Genomic DNA, 16,138 nt, shown 5'->3' with positions numbered 1-16,138 from the left:
ATTCCTTTTGGAAATATGCAGAGACTGGTTCTGACACAAAGTCCCAATTCAGGAAGTAAGGCTATAATTATGAGTAAACAGAAGGCAGTGATGATCAAGACATAAACTCAAAAGCTCTACAACAACCACAAACAAAACCACAAATGAATCTGACCAGGATACAAGGAATAAGACCAAAACAAAGTATTTGAAGAGACCAGCACCTAAAAAGTTCAGCTTTAGAATTTTTAGTCCATCTAGTTTATATAGTCTGTAATGGATTTGGTTTTTCCCCCCATTACTTTCTTGTAGAAGACATTTTTAGCAGTAAACAGTGTGGATGCAGAATGAACAGAAAACAGATACTCCATCCAATTTGAAGGTGGGATCCCATGAGACCATAAACTGTCAACTGGGAGGCCAAAAATTCTGAATAACAAGAAAAGGGTTTGGCTATTTTGACAAAAGAAGAAACAATGAACACAAGAAATGTTGGTATTTGGTGTACCCATGTTCTCACTTTATTAAGTAGTGACAGATATGAATTAATGAATGAAAGAAAAGAAGAAAGAAAAAAAATCAGGGCACTAAAAAAGGTCACTGTTAGTCAAAAATGAATAAACAAACATTTGAAGACTCACTAGGTATGAGTAATACAGGGATATTTGGAAGATTAGAATCAGGAGCAAAAAGAATTTTAACAGAACAGTGAGCTGAAACTTAAAAGATGAAATTAAACAGGAAAAAAATAAGTCTTGCACCAAGATTCAAAGAAATCAATTGTACAAATACAGGATCAAGAAGCTATGTCTAGTGACAAAAACCCATTGGGGGCATTACTGGATTGCAAGTTCAATGAGTCAGATGTATGATAAGGAAACACCACCCCCACCTACCCCCGAAGTGATCCAATCTTAAGATGCATTAATATTAATTTCTGACCCACTTAGGTGAGAGTTCCATTGTCAAACCACATCTGTAGTACTATGTTCAGTTCTGTGCATCTCATTTTTTAAAAAGCCTTGACAAGCTAAAATACATCCAAAAAGTGGGTTAACAGGATGGTGAAGGGGTTTCATAATCTTGTTTTATGACGATAAACTAGAGGAGCTAGGAATTCTGAGCTTGAAGGAGTCTTGGGGAACAGGGAAGATCACAAGAACTTTATTCAACTATCTGGAGGCTAGTCACATGGAAGAGGAATCAGACTTATTTTGCTTCATTCTGATGGGTAGAGCAGGAAGTGGAAGTTAAGTTACAGGAAGGCAGATTTTGGTTTAATATGAGGAAATACTACCTAACAATGAAAGCTGTCCAAAAAATGGCATGAGATCCCAATAGACAGTGAGTTCCTTGTGACTGGAGGTCTTTAGGGACAAGTCAGGAAGGATGCTGTTTATCATAACAACAATAATGATGATAATAATAATAACAACATCTACATAGTACCTACTATGTGTCACGCACTGGGCTAAGCACTTTACATAATCTCATTTGATTCTTATAAAAGTCTTGGGATTTAGGTGCTTTAATTATCCCCATTTTGTATAGTGGAGGAAACTGAGGCAAACAAGAGGTCAAGTGACTTGCCTAAGGCTACACAGTTACTGTGTTTGAGGATAATAAACTCAATTCTTCCCAACTCTGGCCCAGCGCTTTATCCACTGCACCAACCTAGCCGCCTCAATGCTAAAGACAGGATTTATGATTAAGGTCCAATTAGAGATCTTTGAGGTTCATTCAACTCTGCAGTTCTATAATTTTAAGATACAAAATGCAAAATACTGTGACTACCCATAATGAAAAGGGTAGACCCATTTATAGATATTAAGACACAGGGCAGATTGTGGTAGGAGATACAAAAAGACAAATGAGTTTAGCAGTATGTCTACCCCAAATGCTTCATCACCTGCCTGTGTAGTGATTTGTACCTTCATTTTGCTATTATAATCTATTCTACATTATAGTTATTATATTTCCCAATGGACTATAAGCTCCATTAAGGCAGGGACTATGTCTTAATTATCTTTCTATCTCTGCAAGTACCTACACAGTGCTTTGCACATAGTATGTGCTTAATAAATGGTTGCTAAACCACTCAATGACTGTTTAATGAAGTATGGCATACAAAATGGTTCAGAGAAAGAAGGTATGTACAGCCTTGTTGGAAGGATTATCCATTTACTGCTGCCCCCCCTCCCCCTGCCTCCCCACATACCAAACTAATCCAAGCTCCTTATATTCCTGACCATCGTAAGCACAGAACTGGGGTCAAAAAGACTGAATCCAAAGACTCAGACACAAATTTTTGAAGTGTATACTTAATAGACAGCAAATGACAAACAGGATGATGCAGCCATGAGAATGAGACACAAGGGACAGTTTTAAAGCATGATCAGTGGTTAAAATAAGGAATTTTGTGGTATGAAGTCATACTATACATGAAACACAGGAGATGAAAAAAATCTAACCCTAATTACAGCAACAGAAGAAGAAAATGGGAGAGGTCAGTAATGACTAAGGAGACAGTAAGACCTAAGTACATGAAATATAGATTTGCAAGTTATGAGGAGATAGCCAAGAAAGGCAATCAGACAGGGTCTTACCTTTCTCAGAACAATCTATACCTTTTAGCAATTGAACAAATCTAAGCCATATAAGCTGAGTGGCCTTGAGTTCACTTTTTCTTCTGTGACTCAGTCCCTTCTATGTAAAAGAAGGAAGACTAAATGATCTTTAAGTTCTCCTGTGGTTCCAAGGGAGAGATGCAGGGTAGATATACACAAATTGCAACACAGCCAAGAACCACAGAAATGGATGAGGAAGTCCTCAAAGAAACATCTGATCAAAAAAGAACATGGAGGAAGGGGGAAAGGGACCCACATGTACAAAAATATTTATAGCTGCTCTTTACGTGGTAGCAAGGAATTGGAAGTTGAGGGGGTGCCCATCAATTGGGGAATGGCTGGACAAGTTGTGGTATATGAATACAATGGAATACTATTGTGCTGTAAGAAATGATGAGCAGGAAGAGTTCAGAGAAACCTGGAGGGTCTTACGTGAGCTGATGATGAGTGAGATGAGCAGAACCAGAAGAACATTGTACACAGTATCATCAACATTGAGTGTTAACCTACTGTGATGGACTATATTCTTCTCACCAATGCAATGGTACAGAAGAGTTCCAGGGAACTCATGATAGAAGAGGATCTCCAAATCCAAGAAAAAAAAAGAAAGAACGAACTGTGGAGTATAGATGCTGATTGAACCATATTATTTCTTTTGTTTTGGGTGCTGTTGTTTTTTTTTTCTATTTTGAGGTTTTGCATCACTGCTCTGATTCTTTCTCTTGTAACAGGATTAATGCAGAAATAGGATTAATGGTATTATGTGTATATATATGTGTGTGTATATATATATATCTATATGTATATGTATAGATATATATAGATATAACCTATATCAGATTACCTGCTGTCTAGGGGAGGGGGGAGGGAGGGGAGGGAGGGAGGGAGAAAAATCTGAAATTGTAAAGCATGTATAAACAAAAGTTGAGAACTATCTTTACATGTAACGGAAAAAATAAAATATCTCAAAAAACAAAAACAAAAACAAAAACAAAAACAAAAACAAAAACAAAACAAAAAAAAAAAGAACATGGAGAGAGTGAGCAACAATCAGGTGCTGCCTGTGTGTTCTACTGGTATCCTTGTGGTATGAGAACAGATGAACTCATAGGACAACAGGCAGGCATAAATACGTTGTGGTCTTCATCATGTGAAGTAATATCCACAATGATAAGGTCACAGATCCATTTGAGAATTCAAGTGATTCCAACATTTTTATGATTCTACAATTCATTAATAACACAAAAAAAATCACTCTTCTTTAAGTTTAGTAAATATTACAAATGATTCTATGTTTCAATGCAAAACAATGGTAATGAAGGTCTATCTTATGAGTAACAAGAAGAAGCCAACGTGGCACACAGACCCTGAACACTACCTCTATAATAATATTCAAGACTTTTAAATTTCACTACATTTTGACCAGATTTCTCTAAGATGAGCTTCCATCAAGGGCCTTTCTGATATTCATATCAGATAATGACACAGAGATTTACTCCCAGAGGACTGAAATTCCTGTCTGAAGAACAATTATAACAATAGTAAAAGTCAATTAAGTGCTCCAGATCTCACACCCAAAGTACCTCTGCCCCTCTCTGTTCCAAAGTATACAGAAAAGAGTTAGACTCAATAGTTGCAAAAAGTCAGTAAAAGATATTTACATGTTTTTCCCCTTCAATTTTCTTGTCAGCCACCTGCATTGCATCCAGATATTTAAAATGCAACTCCATTAGTCTGTCAACCTATGAGAGAAAGAAAGATACATAGACATCAGTGAGAGGGAAAGAAAATACCAAGAGAAAGGAGTAATTCATTTCCTATTCATCTGTTGGCCATTTCTTACATCCCAGAAGGCCTATTCTCACAAAGGGAACCACACACCTCAACTCCTCACATCCAAGAGATTGTCTATTTGGGAAAAGCTTAGGGAAAAATTAAAGAAAACAGTCAATGAAGAACAAAGTGAGCACTTAGGATGAACGCTTCTTGAATTTCAGCCTGTTTCCAATAGGATATGATATATTCCAGTCCTCACAGACCTACTTTGGTTTCAAGTGGGGGGGGGGGGGGAGGAGAAGAGAGAGGAGAAGGGCCCTGCCCCTCCCTGCAAAGAAGAGGAGCTTGAAGTCACATACTTGGTTTTCACTTAAACTTTCCAGAGGTTTCTCCTTTTATAACGAAACCTTTCATATTTGGGATTTGCCCCAAAGCTGATCTTTTTTGTTTTTTATAAGAAAAATTTCTTTCGTTGATATCTGACTCATAGAAGAATAGAAGATCCTTCAGCAGCTTAAAAAAAAAAAAAAGAACCCTGACTTTTGCTCAGCAATAACTCAAACATCAGTTTCAAACTTGGAAAAGCAATGCTTCAAACTTGGCCCTAAGGAACCCTCTGTAGGTTTGAAAAAGAAAAAAAAAGTTTCATTTTCTCTAAGACATCTAAGTGATTGAAAAATCATTTTGAAGTGTGCCTGGAATACTGACCTGTCTGTTTATTAGGCTAGTATCATCAGACTCTTGGCTGCCCTGGTATTTATCCAAGAGTTGACTGTATAAGGCTAACCTCAGCTGTGGTTTTTAAAACCCCTACACACAGTCTCTGGGAACCTATGGTTGTTTAAAGGTACAGCCTATGTCTAAACTGTGGCAAAGTAAGGATACAAGTGGCAAAATATGGGTCAAAAGAGAGGACCTCATATCTCTCTGTAAGACAGGGACAAATGTCACAACTATGTGTTCTGCCATAACACAGACAGAAAATACAATCCCAGGAGGCTCAACTAGGGTGCTATGGCCCTGAGAAATCATGGCTAAGGGCTACCTATGTCAAGTCTACATCAAGGCCTCAAACTTTTTATACTCACAACCCCTTTTCACCCAAGAAATTTTAATGCAACCATGGATATATAAGCATATGAAATAGGTATACATTAACTTTTTACTGCTGTCAAATTTTTCACGATTCCCACAATCAGTTCTGCAACCCCATATGGGGTCACAACCTGTAGTTTAAGAAGCTAGGGTCTACATAATTATCTTACTCTGCTTTTCAGATAAGAAGATATATTTGACCCCATGCCTTACTATATCTTATATCATGGCTCATAAGTGGCTGGCTCTATGCAAAATTGTGAAGTAGTTGGGGATTATCTATTTTCATAAAGGGCTATGCTTCCTTGTCCTGCTACCCTCTCTGGTCCTGGTTACTCTCCCCTCCCAGGGTTCCAAAACAATATTCCCACAAGACTTTTTGCTTCCCCTATAAGAAATGAACTGCTTATATAATTTCAAGAACTAGACAATCTGTGGCCAGCACTCCAGTCCATCACCTCTTTATTCACTAAAGGATACAACTAAATACTGGAGTACTCACCTTTTCACTATCATTCTCTGTGAATTTGTTCAGCAGTCGAGTTCGTTGTTGACCTCTCAAATTTCTCAGAAGGGAGGCCAGGATTGAACACACATGCTCTGTAGTGGGAAGAAGAAAGAATCAGAGGTCAGATTATTACTCTTAACAGTTTTGGTCTAATCCTACCAAAGGAAAACTAAAAGGCCTTCTCTGACTATTATTGATTAACTAAGTAAGAACCCAAATTGTATCACCTGGAAACCAATGGTCTTTATTTAGTGAGCAAGAAATATTAATTCCAAAAGAACATTTTCTTCAAGGGCACCTTCAGAATCAAAATGAGTTAAAATCCCAATTCTGCCTCACATTAATTGATAGTCAATTTTCCTACAGCATAACTTCAAATAAAACCCTTATTTACAGAAATGATCTGTGAATAGACTATTAATCCCATCCATTAAGTATGAAAATAATGAATAAATAAGATTGATTCTACCAAATTCTCAATTCATCTTATAACTTTTCTAGGTAAATATCCAAGAATGGAAAAAGAAACATGACAGAGCACCAATGCCACAAGCTAAAATGATCATTTATGTACAGCTTAAAATCCCAATTTCAAGTCTGAAAGCATTTGAACCATTTATAAACTTCAAAATCACAAGGATAGGGATTAGACCTGAAATTTCACTAGTACAAGAATCTTGATAAGAAAACTTCCTCTGCCAAACCAGGTCAGCACCTTTTCTGCAATTTATAATCTCAAAGAACTGCCAATGTCATTGAGAAGTTAAATGACTTGTCCAGAGCACAAAAAACATATGTGTCAAAAGCAAAAGATGAGCCTAGTTCTTCTTGGCACTTAAACTAGCTTTCTATCTCTGCCAAGCTGCCTGACCAATGCACCATGCCAATTGGGCTTTAGAATAGATCATTATCTTTCTTTTAGGCAGGTAGGGGGTTGCACAGTGAATACAGTACTGGATTTGAAGTCACAAGACCTGAGTTTAAATCCTGTCTCAGACACTTACTATCTGTGTGACCCTGGGCATGTCACTTAACATCTGCGTCTCAGTTTTCTCATCTATAAAATAGGGATAATAAAAGCACCTATCTCCCATAGGGTTGAAGCACCATGTAATTGCTAGCTGTTATTTTTTTCTTTTAAAAGAATCAAGAAGGGCCTTGTAAAAGAGGTAACAGAATCCTGCCAATGGTGAAAAATTAGAACAAAATTTACACAACAGTGTAAAGGCAATAATTATGTTACCTGAGAACATCTCTATATTCCAATGTCACTTTTAGTTTATTGTCATTTATTCAACAGTGATAAGGAAACCACAATTAGGCAGTCTCTCTCCTCTAAATGGCTCCTTTTTTTTTCATTTTAGTATAATCTCATTTTGTAAATTGAAAATGTACATACAAAACTTTGCTAGGCAAGGTAACCAGATCCATTTTTGAAAACTATATGATTTCTGGGGGCAGCTAGGTGGCGCAGTGCATAAAGCACTGGCCCTGGATTCAGGAGGACCTGAGTTCAAATCTGACCTCAGACACTTGACACCTACTAGCTGTGTGAGCTGGGGCAAGTCACTTAACCACAATTGCCTCACCAAAAAAAAAAAAAAAAAAGAAAACTATATGATTTCATTTGACAGGCATAAGGAACTTGCGAAGTTCTGAGGAGTGTGTTGAGGAGGTAACTAAAGACTAGAAAAAGGAAGAAACTTGGTCAAGTTTACTCATGTAGGTAATAATGGGCTAAACTATAATTCAAACCCAGATTTCCTGACTGCAAATCCATGGTTCTTTCTACCACACTCTTCCTAAGCCCTTCCTAACAAAGACGTGCCTATGCATAAATGGACTGATTAGTTCTATGTACATGTGACGAAGAACCATTAAGATGGTTAGTTTTGACTTTAAATAAGATAAAACTCAAAAAACAATCTCCCAAGTTCAATGGAAACTAGTTTTCTTTACTTTTTCTCTTCTGTGCCTAATTCAAAGCCAAGATGCCACATCTGAATGTCTCATAAGGACCTTCCATTGGATGTTATCATTTTGTTTATTATATCTTCATAAAAGCAGGCAAGGTCACAACTGCCTTTCTTACCAAGGATGTGAACGTATCTATAGGATATGAACGGTTCTTAGTGGTTTTCTGTATTTGGGCTGAATATATGTATAGGGCTTTTACACTGACAAAAAAAGGCTTAGGTGTTAACTAACTGCTTTTCTTCAGCAGGCTTTGATGGATAGAACAGAGGAAGTGTGACATTCTTCGCAGGATATGTGTTGTATTCCAAGATAGACTTCTAAGCAAATAATTTAGATGTAAACCCCAGGTGTCATATGGAAACCAGTGTTTTTCACTTAAATACTAGAAAAATACAAAAGAACATAATATGAGTTATTTCTTGCTATACAGATTACATGTGCAACCAGGCTCTTCAAACCTTGGGTTTGCCCTTGCTGTTCACATTTCAAACCAGATAATGATCAATTCACTAAGTAGGAGGTAGGTAGCACTGTAGAAAGAGTTTTGTATTTGGAGTCAGAGGACCTGGGTTCAAAATCCTAGCTTTTCTGTATACTACACAGATGATCCTAGGAAAGACACTGCCTCTCCATTCATGTCAGTTTCTTAGTTAAATAAGAATACTGGATTAGATGACCAGAGGTTTCTTCCACAACTAAATATAAAATCCTACGAAACTGTTAAAAGATAGGGTAAGAACAAAATAGAATTATGAAAGGTTTGAAAATGGAAGAACAACATACCCAAAATAGGTAAGGGATAAATGTACATTTTTATCAAAGAATAACAGTTTTAATAAGATTTTAAATGAAGCAGTAAAATAAAAAAAGAAAAGCCACATGGAAATTGTATATTAGCCTTCTCCTTTTAAAGAATCATCCTTTCCAAATTAGGAAAAGAATCCAGATTCCATGCAGTTCAATAGACATGGAATAGGAACTTCAATGATTTCTTTCCACTAATCTTGTTGATGAAGATGGATAACAAAGAGCTGCAATAAAGCTCTCCTCTTATATCTCACTAAAGAGTGGGGGAAGCAGGGCAAAGGAGAAAGGGTGTCAGAATCTGTTACTGTCACCAAGGAAAATGTAATATATAGAAGAATCATCTTATCTGGCATCAAACTAGATTAGCATGCACTTCCTAGGCTCCTCCTAGCCTCAGGCATGAGACACCTTGATCAATTGCAGTGGTGTACTAAGAACAAATGACATTTACCTATTTATTTTGGACTTTAAGTAGAGGACAGGTTGTCAATTTACAGTATGCTGAAGCTACCTATATATCTGCCACATATTCTACTTACTGGAGATGTTATTCCCTTTTGACTTACAGGTTACCTGTCTGCCAAATAGAAAGGAGGATATTTTAACCATCTCTCTCTCTCTCTCTCTCTCTCTCTCTCACACACACACACACACACACACACACACACACACACACACAGAGTTTCATTAGCTACTAATAAATGTAGCTTTCTCAGGAACAGATTTCAGCCCAAGGTGGTGTCAATTTTTCATGTACCAAGGAGATGGGGAGAGCTGCTGGCAGGAAGAGCAGGGGAGATAACAGGTTTATCTGGTGGCCAACACCATTCAGCTGCTCTGTCATTTCGACAGGATAAAATGGAGGTGAAGAATGGCTATGGATGTGTCAATGCAGACTGGGTGGATGTGGCTTACACTGCAACCTCTAAGAGAATGACTCATAAATAGTTCCCTTCCCTTCCATTAAATAAGAATCAATGTAAAGGAATTAACATGGTTTTGAGGAAGTGAAATCAAATCAAGTCTACACCTGCCAGTCACTAGTAACTCACTAGAGTTGCGGCATGCCAAGTTAGCTCCACACTGTGCCAGTGCAAACCCCTGCTAAGTCCAGCTTAGCTGTCAGATCACTGGCTATTTCAGATTCGAATGACTGAAAGTTGTATGAAGGGGCAGCCTGATCATCCTCCCCTCCAAAAGGGATTAATGGTTGCTTAAGCCTTTGAAGAGGACTTCTCTTTCAGGTTTATTTCAGCGATGAGGCATTAGCTCAATAGAGAGCAGCTCCATACTATGGAGAAGTCTGCTAGACTCATAAATTCAACAAACACTAAACACATGTATCAGGTGTTGGCCAAGACAAAAAAGCTTAAATGGGGCATGGCCCTTATCTTCAGTTAGCTATGCTCTCTTTGTTGTGATCACAGACAGTACTTCCAAATTTTGGCTGATCTCTTAACAAAGACATGCTGCTGGGAGGGAGGGGAAGTAGGGGGAGAAAAGAATGTGGCTGGATCACTAAAAACTATACCCACTACTCAGTAGACACTGAAATAATATTAGGCTTGGGTGTTGTTGTTGTTTTTAAATATCAAAGGGTGTTACTCTCCCAGGTAGACAGCCCAGGCTCCGCTATGTCCTAGCATCTCTGTTCCATTAACAGCAGAGGTTAGAGAAAATAACCCCATTTTCTGCATAAACAAAGAGTGCCTTCACAGATAATCTCACACGAAGTTGTGAAATATCTATAGCATTCATTTCTCAAATATTTGATTTGTTTTCTATTAAATGACCCTATTATGCACATGTCCCTATGAACTCCTTTAAGCCTGCTTGTGGTATTCTAACTGGCCCCTACAGATAAAAAGTGGTGCTCAGACCATTGGGGCCTAACTTTTTATCACTGGGGATATGTTGTTACCCCAAGATAGAACAGGGCCAATTCTGTTATTACTCTTTAATCCCTTAATAAATGAGAATAAAGGGCCTGTGTGACTGCCAATAAAACCAAATGATACCAGACTCACATCAACCAGCCCTGGGGGTGGTGATGGCAATTTACCAGCAGTCAGAGGGCCACTGCAAATCTCCATGGAAATAGCCCAACTCTTAAAAAAAAAAAATGTATCTGGCCATAGAAATCACATGTCCTTTGATCTTGCAACAAAACAGAAGCTGTACTTTGTGATCAGTGCAAAAAAAGAAAAGCATCTTAAACTTCTGATGGTTTATACTGTCTTGTGAATAAGAGAACCGGAATAAGCCCAGGCCAGTAATCTGGAAGTCTGGGGAGATAGCTGATACTTTAGGTATGGCTTTCATACACAATCCTACAATGTACAATCCAGGAAATCAAGGCCAGAACTATTAACAGGGCCCCAGAGAGTTCATTCTTCCATAACACTTTAAGGTTTTCAAAGCACTTTCTTCATAGTAGCCTTGTGAGATACACAATTCAAGTATTAATGTCTCATTTTACAGATGGGGTGGACTCAAAAAAAAATTCTGATAACTATCTCAATATAATTTTTTTTCCTTTGTAATTCTATGTATTTTGTTTTATGTGTTTAAAAACATGAATGAGAAGGGCTGGTTTTACCAGACTGCCAAAGGGGTCTGGGACACAAAAAAGGTTAACCACTTCTAAGAGATTATCTAACTTGCCCACTGTCTCTCAAGTAGTAAGTACTGGGGCTGACACTCAAACCCTGTTCTTCCTGTGAGCCTAATGCTTTTCTAAAAATACACTGTTTTGACACAGTCACCTTCCAATAAACACCCTAATGTTCTTTCTAATAACCCACATTGCAGTAAAACAACAGCTCCTTAATTCAGCAAACATTAACCACCCTCTGTGCTTAGGTGCCACCTCCTCTATGAAGCCTTCTCTCTTCTCGCCAATGGAAATTTTCCTTGAAGACTGTCTGAATCTCTCCTTTGCCCCAGTGTGCCCTATTTTATTTTATTCTACTCTATGTATATATTGCTTTCCCATCCACCTCTATGGGGAGAATGTCAGCAATGTCAGCATAGACTATCACTGTCTTTGTGTCTAGAGTGCCAGGTAACATGTCTTCTATGTGGGAAGCATTTAATAAGTGCTTGCTGAAAGGATGCATGCATGCCTATATGCATGCCCCCTAGGAATCTGTGTCTGAGAAGACACAAACTCTAGAAAAGACCATCTTCTTCTTTCAGTTATAATCTAAATCCTTACCACGTTTTTCTCACCACAACATACCAACATCATGCCTCCTTAACGCTGAAGAGTGATGCTCCACTATTTTACATCACTGAATGAATTTCCAAAAAGTCACCATCTAATGTGAAAGCTAAACTCCTAGGGAAGGATTGTGGTAGAAACTACTCAGGCATCCTGACAAAGGAAAAGACATCCAGTTTGCAGAGATGAACAAGTCAGCATTGTCTAGTGACAGGGATGACCTGTACTTTTCCAAGAGGGTGGAAAGGAACTAGGAAGGAACCAATAAATCCTGTGCCCCCAGAACAACTAGTTGGTGTTTCTTGAGAATTCCCCTCACTGCTCTGAGAAGGTGGTATAAGTTAGTAAAGTTAACTTTAGCTCACTCTTCCTCCTCTGGTTTTATATAGTGGACCTGCCTGCCTCCAGGAGCTTGGATGGACAAGGTGATGGTGAGTGTGTGGCAGAGACAGGGTCAACAAAAGCTCCAATCTTTGCAAAGCAATCAATTCCATCATTTTGGCAAAATAGACTGTATCCACTTTAAAATTCAAAGTGATGCTGCAAAATTGCCTTTGTTTCCAGTGAACATTCAAGGCATTAGCTCTTTTGTTCTAAGGAAATTGTACACTCATATGGCTCTTGCACCAATGTCTTTCATTCCCCAAATTTAAGTGATTCCTATATTATTTCTGAACCCTGATGTCTTTCCCACTGCTTCTCCAGATGGACAGACATCCTGGTTTTTGCGAAGACTTTTGGATGCAAACAGGGTGTTTAAAATACCCTAATTAGATCGATCTTGACTTCAGCAGTGGCGTGTTGGAATACAGATTAATCTGTTCCATGCCTGGTACTGGCAGCTGTAGCAGCAGGAGGTCCTGTCAAATCAAGCCATAACATTACACTCCTCTGCCTTTTTTATTATTTTTTTCCCTTTTTTACATTTCATTATAATGGACATCTGCCTAGCAGGGGATATAGCAACCCAGGCAGAGTCACACATGTGAATGCTGGCGCTCTAGGTGAATACTGATGTGAGTCAAACCAAATACTTTCCTAAAGGAAGACTCTGTGTGTGTGTGTGTGTGTGTGTGTGTGTGTGTGTGTGTGTGTGTGTGTGTTGTGTCTGATTGGACCTGTGATTTTTATCAATATTGGGGGGGGGGAGCAATAAAGACCTCTTTCTATCAGTGCAGATCAACACTTGCTCTGCAATTTAAAGGCTTAAGGAGTTGACTGAGGCCTTGAGAAGTTAAGTGATTTGCCCAGTCACACAGCTGATACACAACAGAGGCAGAACTTGAACCCAGGTCTTCCTGACACTACCACCTGCTCCCTATTCCTGTATCTATTGCCTTTAACATACAAATACTCTCATTTATGTGTGCATGTAATATGTACACACACATGCCACATCACACAATCATAAATACATGCATACATACGTGTGTACAGATTTATATCTCATGAGGGCCACTGCACTTAAGTCTTCTGGTGCCTCATCACATCACTGAGGTAACCTTGGACCTGAAGTTTTTGCCAGTGGAACCCAAATTCTGGCAAATCCTGCTAAGCAGAAAAGCTTCAAAGTCCAGCCCAGAAAGGTATGGATTGTGCAAGTGTCCTCTGAGGACTGGCCTCTAAGCCCAGAGGTTTGTTTTGTTTTGTTTTTTAAATCTTCAAAGGGTTGGCTACTAGGCAATGGGTATTTTTTTTGTTTTTTTTTGCAGGGCAATGAGGGTTAAGTGACTTGCCCAGGGTCACACAGCTAGTTAAGTGTCAAGTGTCTGAGGCTGGATTTGAACTCAGGTCCTCCTGAATCCAAGGCCACTGCTTTATCCACTGCAACACCTAGCTGACCCATGGCAATGGTTTTTTGTTTGTTTGTTTTGTTTTGTTTTGTTTAAGCCACAGCAATTCTTGACTATCCTCTTACTTAAGGAATAGAGTAGACTTGTGATCTACATCTTGAGAAAGAGCATCCACACCGATAAAACCATGAATCCTTGAAGTAACACAGTTCGTATCTTTAGATACTCTCGCAGGATTCTAAATGATTCCTAAGTAACCTAAAAAAGTTAATGATCCTTCAACAAGTAGTACATTTGCTCTGTTCTCAATGGCATGAATCAAGCAAGCATTTGAATCTAAGATTCCGTTCTTTACCTAGCCATTATGTCAAGTTGGGATCTTAGTTATACAAAGAATCTTAAAGTAATCAGTGGGTTATGTTCCAAAAGTTCTTTGCAAATCAGATATGTGTTCCCATGTTACCAATATTAATTAGGTTCCATATTAAGTCATAAAAATCCATTTAGCCCATACTTTGCCAATGAATGATTTGTCACTTCCAATGACAGAGATTACAAACCCTTTTAATCTCTTAAGAGTTGTATTTTTCAAAAAATTCCTTTGATGTTGGTCCACCAGTGATAAGCCGCTAGCACAATGGGATAGGCTGGTTTTCAGATGGCAAAGACCATAAAACACAAGCTTGTTAGGACTTACTAGATAGAAACAGGCATGGTACTGAAGATCACTACTATGAGACATCAGACTTTAATGGGGGATTTAACCCATGATACAAATAATAAAAATACCCTCTCTCTTTTATTCAACAACTTTTATCAAACACCTGCCATGCTCAAGGCTCTGTCCTATGTGCCTTTGATTTGATTTAGCTGCTGTCATTGACCTAACAGTGTCTTTTTCTTCCTCTTGCCAGAACAGTCTGGGCTCCATTATGAGTTTATAGGCTAGCTTGGGAACTAAAGTTCCACTTATGACATTGAAAAGCCATATTAGAAAAATGTGTTCTTTCAAAGGAAGAGGCTAGAGAATACTTCTCCCTCTCTAGGGTGGAGGAGGGGAGAGGAAAGAAGAAGTGACAGAACCTACTCAATGCTGCATATAAATATATGTAACTCAAGGGGTTACTGGTATTTATGAACCAGCTTCTGGGCAATGGCAAAAATTAACCTGTTTGGAGCTTTGAGACTAAAAAATGAAGAGAGGAAAGTGAGAGGTTACACCTTTTCTGACTTCAGCATTAAACTACTAGAAACATGCAACTAAGTAATACTCTAGGGGGTTGTGAAGAACAAGTGTCAGGAAACATGGAAAAGGGTTTTTTGACTTTTGCCAGATTGATTTCTTCAGTAAGTACTCACTGAAGAGGACAGTTTTACGACACAACATGGTTGGTTCATAGGTTAGTTTCCTATAGAACATCATTTCCAGGTGCCCTGGGAATTCCTTTAATAGAAATTCATTTCAACAGACTTCACTGTTTTTGGTATGTCTTGTAGAGCACAAGAGGAACTTGGAAAACTGCAAAGTTCTTTTAAGAAAATAATTACATCTCAAATAAACAACAATTTTACTTTTCGAAGCAATTTCTATTACTTACTTCTTTCCATCTTTACACCAGGTAGTATATGTTAGTTCTCTACTTATAACAGCATACTAGGATCTGATAAGCCATGTGTCAGAGCTTATGTCTACAGCATAATGACACTATATGCACATGGTGCTTTTACCATTTAAAAAATTCAAGTCAATTTAACAATCATTTCTAAAATATTTACTATATACAAGGAGCTAAGGGAACTAGAAAAATAACTAGTACTACGTCCCTACATTCAAGGAGCTCATGGTTTAGTAAGGAGATGAGACACATACAGAAAGAACTCTCATAAGAACTACTGCTTCAAGAGTTAAAAGGAAAGAGAACTTCTTTGGTTAGGGGTGGAGTACAAGGAAGGCTTCATGGAGGACAGTATCTGAGGTAGACCTTGAAAGGTCTTGGAAAGGTTTTTTACATATGGAGCAGCTTTGAGGAGTGAGAAATCCCAGGTAAGAATGAATAGCAGGGGCAGCTAGGTGGCGCAGTGGATAAAGCACTGGCCCTGGATTCAGGAGTACCTGAGTTCAAATCTAGCCTCAGACACTTGACACTTACTAGCTGTGTGACCCTGGGCAAGTCATTTAACCCCCATTGCCCCGCCAAAAAAAAAAAAAAAGAATGAATAGCAAGTCTGACCAGCATATGAAGTCCATGAAGAGAAGCAGTGGGAAATAAGGCTGGAAAGGTCGACTGGTGCCAGAGTGTGAGTTGAGACTTTGCATACCAAGCTCAGGAATATGTACTTTACTCACTAGACA

The 16,138-nt window shown here is 38.4% G+C and overlaps 1 protein-coding gene across 2 annotated transcripts in view; it reads right to left on the bottom strand.

Annotated features, from left to right (window-relative positions):
- CTNNBL1 (catenin beta like 1) overlaps positions 1-16,138 on the bottom strand; it is a 200,454-nt gene that overhangs the window by 38,854 nt on the left and 145,462 nt on the right. For both annotated transcript variants that reach the window (XM_043983996.1, XM_043983997.1), the window contains exons 12-13: positions 5,980-6,077; positions 4,268-4,348 (exon numbers count right to left, since the gene is read on the bottom strand). In XM_043983996.1, the coding sequence (XP_043839931.1) occupies positions 4,268-4,348; positions 5,980-6,077 (179 nt within the window). The remainder of the gene's footprint in view (positions 1-4,267; positions 4,349-5,979; positions 6,078-16,138) is intronic.

The sequence above is a fragment of the Dromiciops gliroides genome, chromosome 2, assembly GCF_019393635.1.
Source record: "Dromiciops gliroides isolate mDroGli1 chromosome 2, mDroGli1.pri, whole genome shotgun sequence".
Classification (NCBI taxonomy): domain Eukaryota; kingdom Metazoa; phylum Chordata; class Mammalia; order Microbiotheria; family Microbiotheriidae; genus Dromiciops; species Dromiciops gliroides.
Note: the sequence above shows the minus strand (reverse complement) of the source record. Positions and strands in the feature narration are given on the sequence as shown.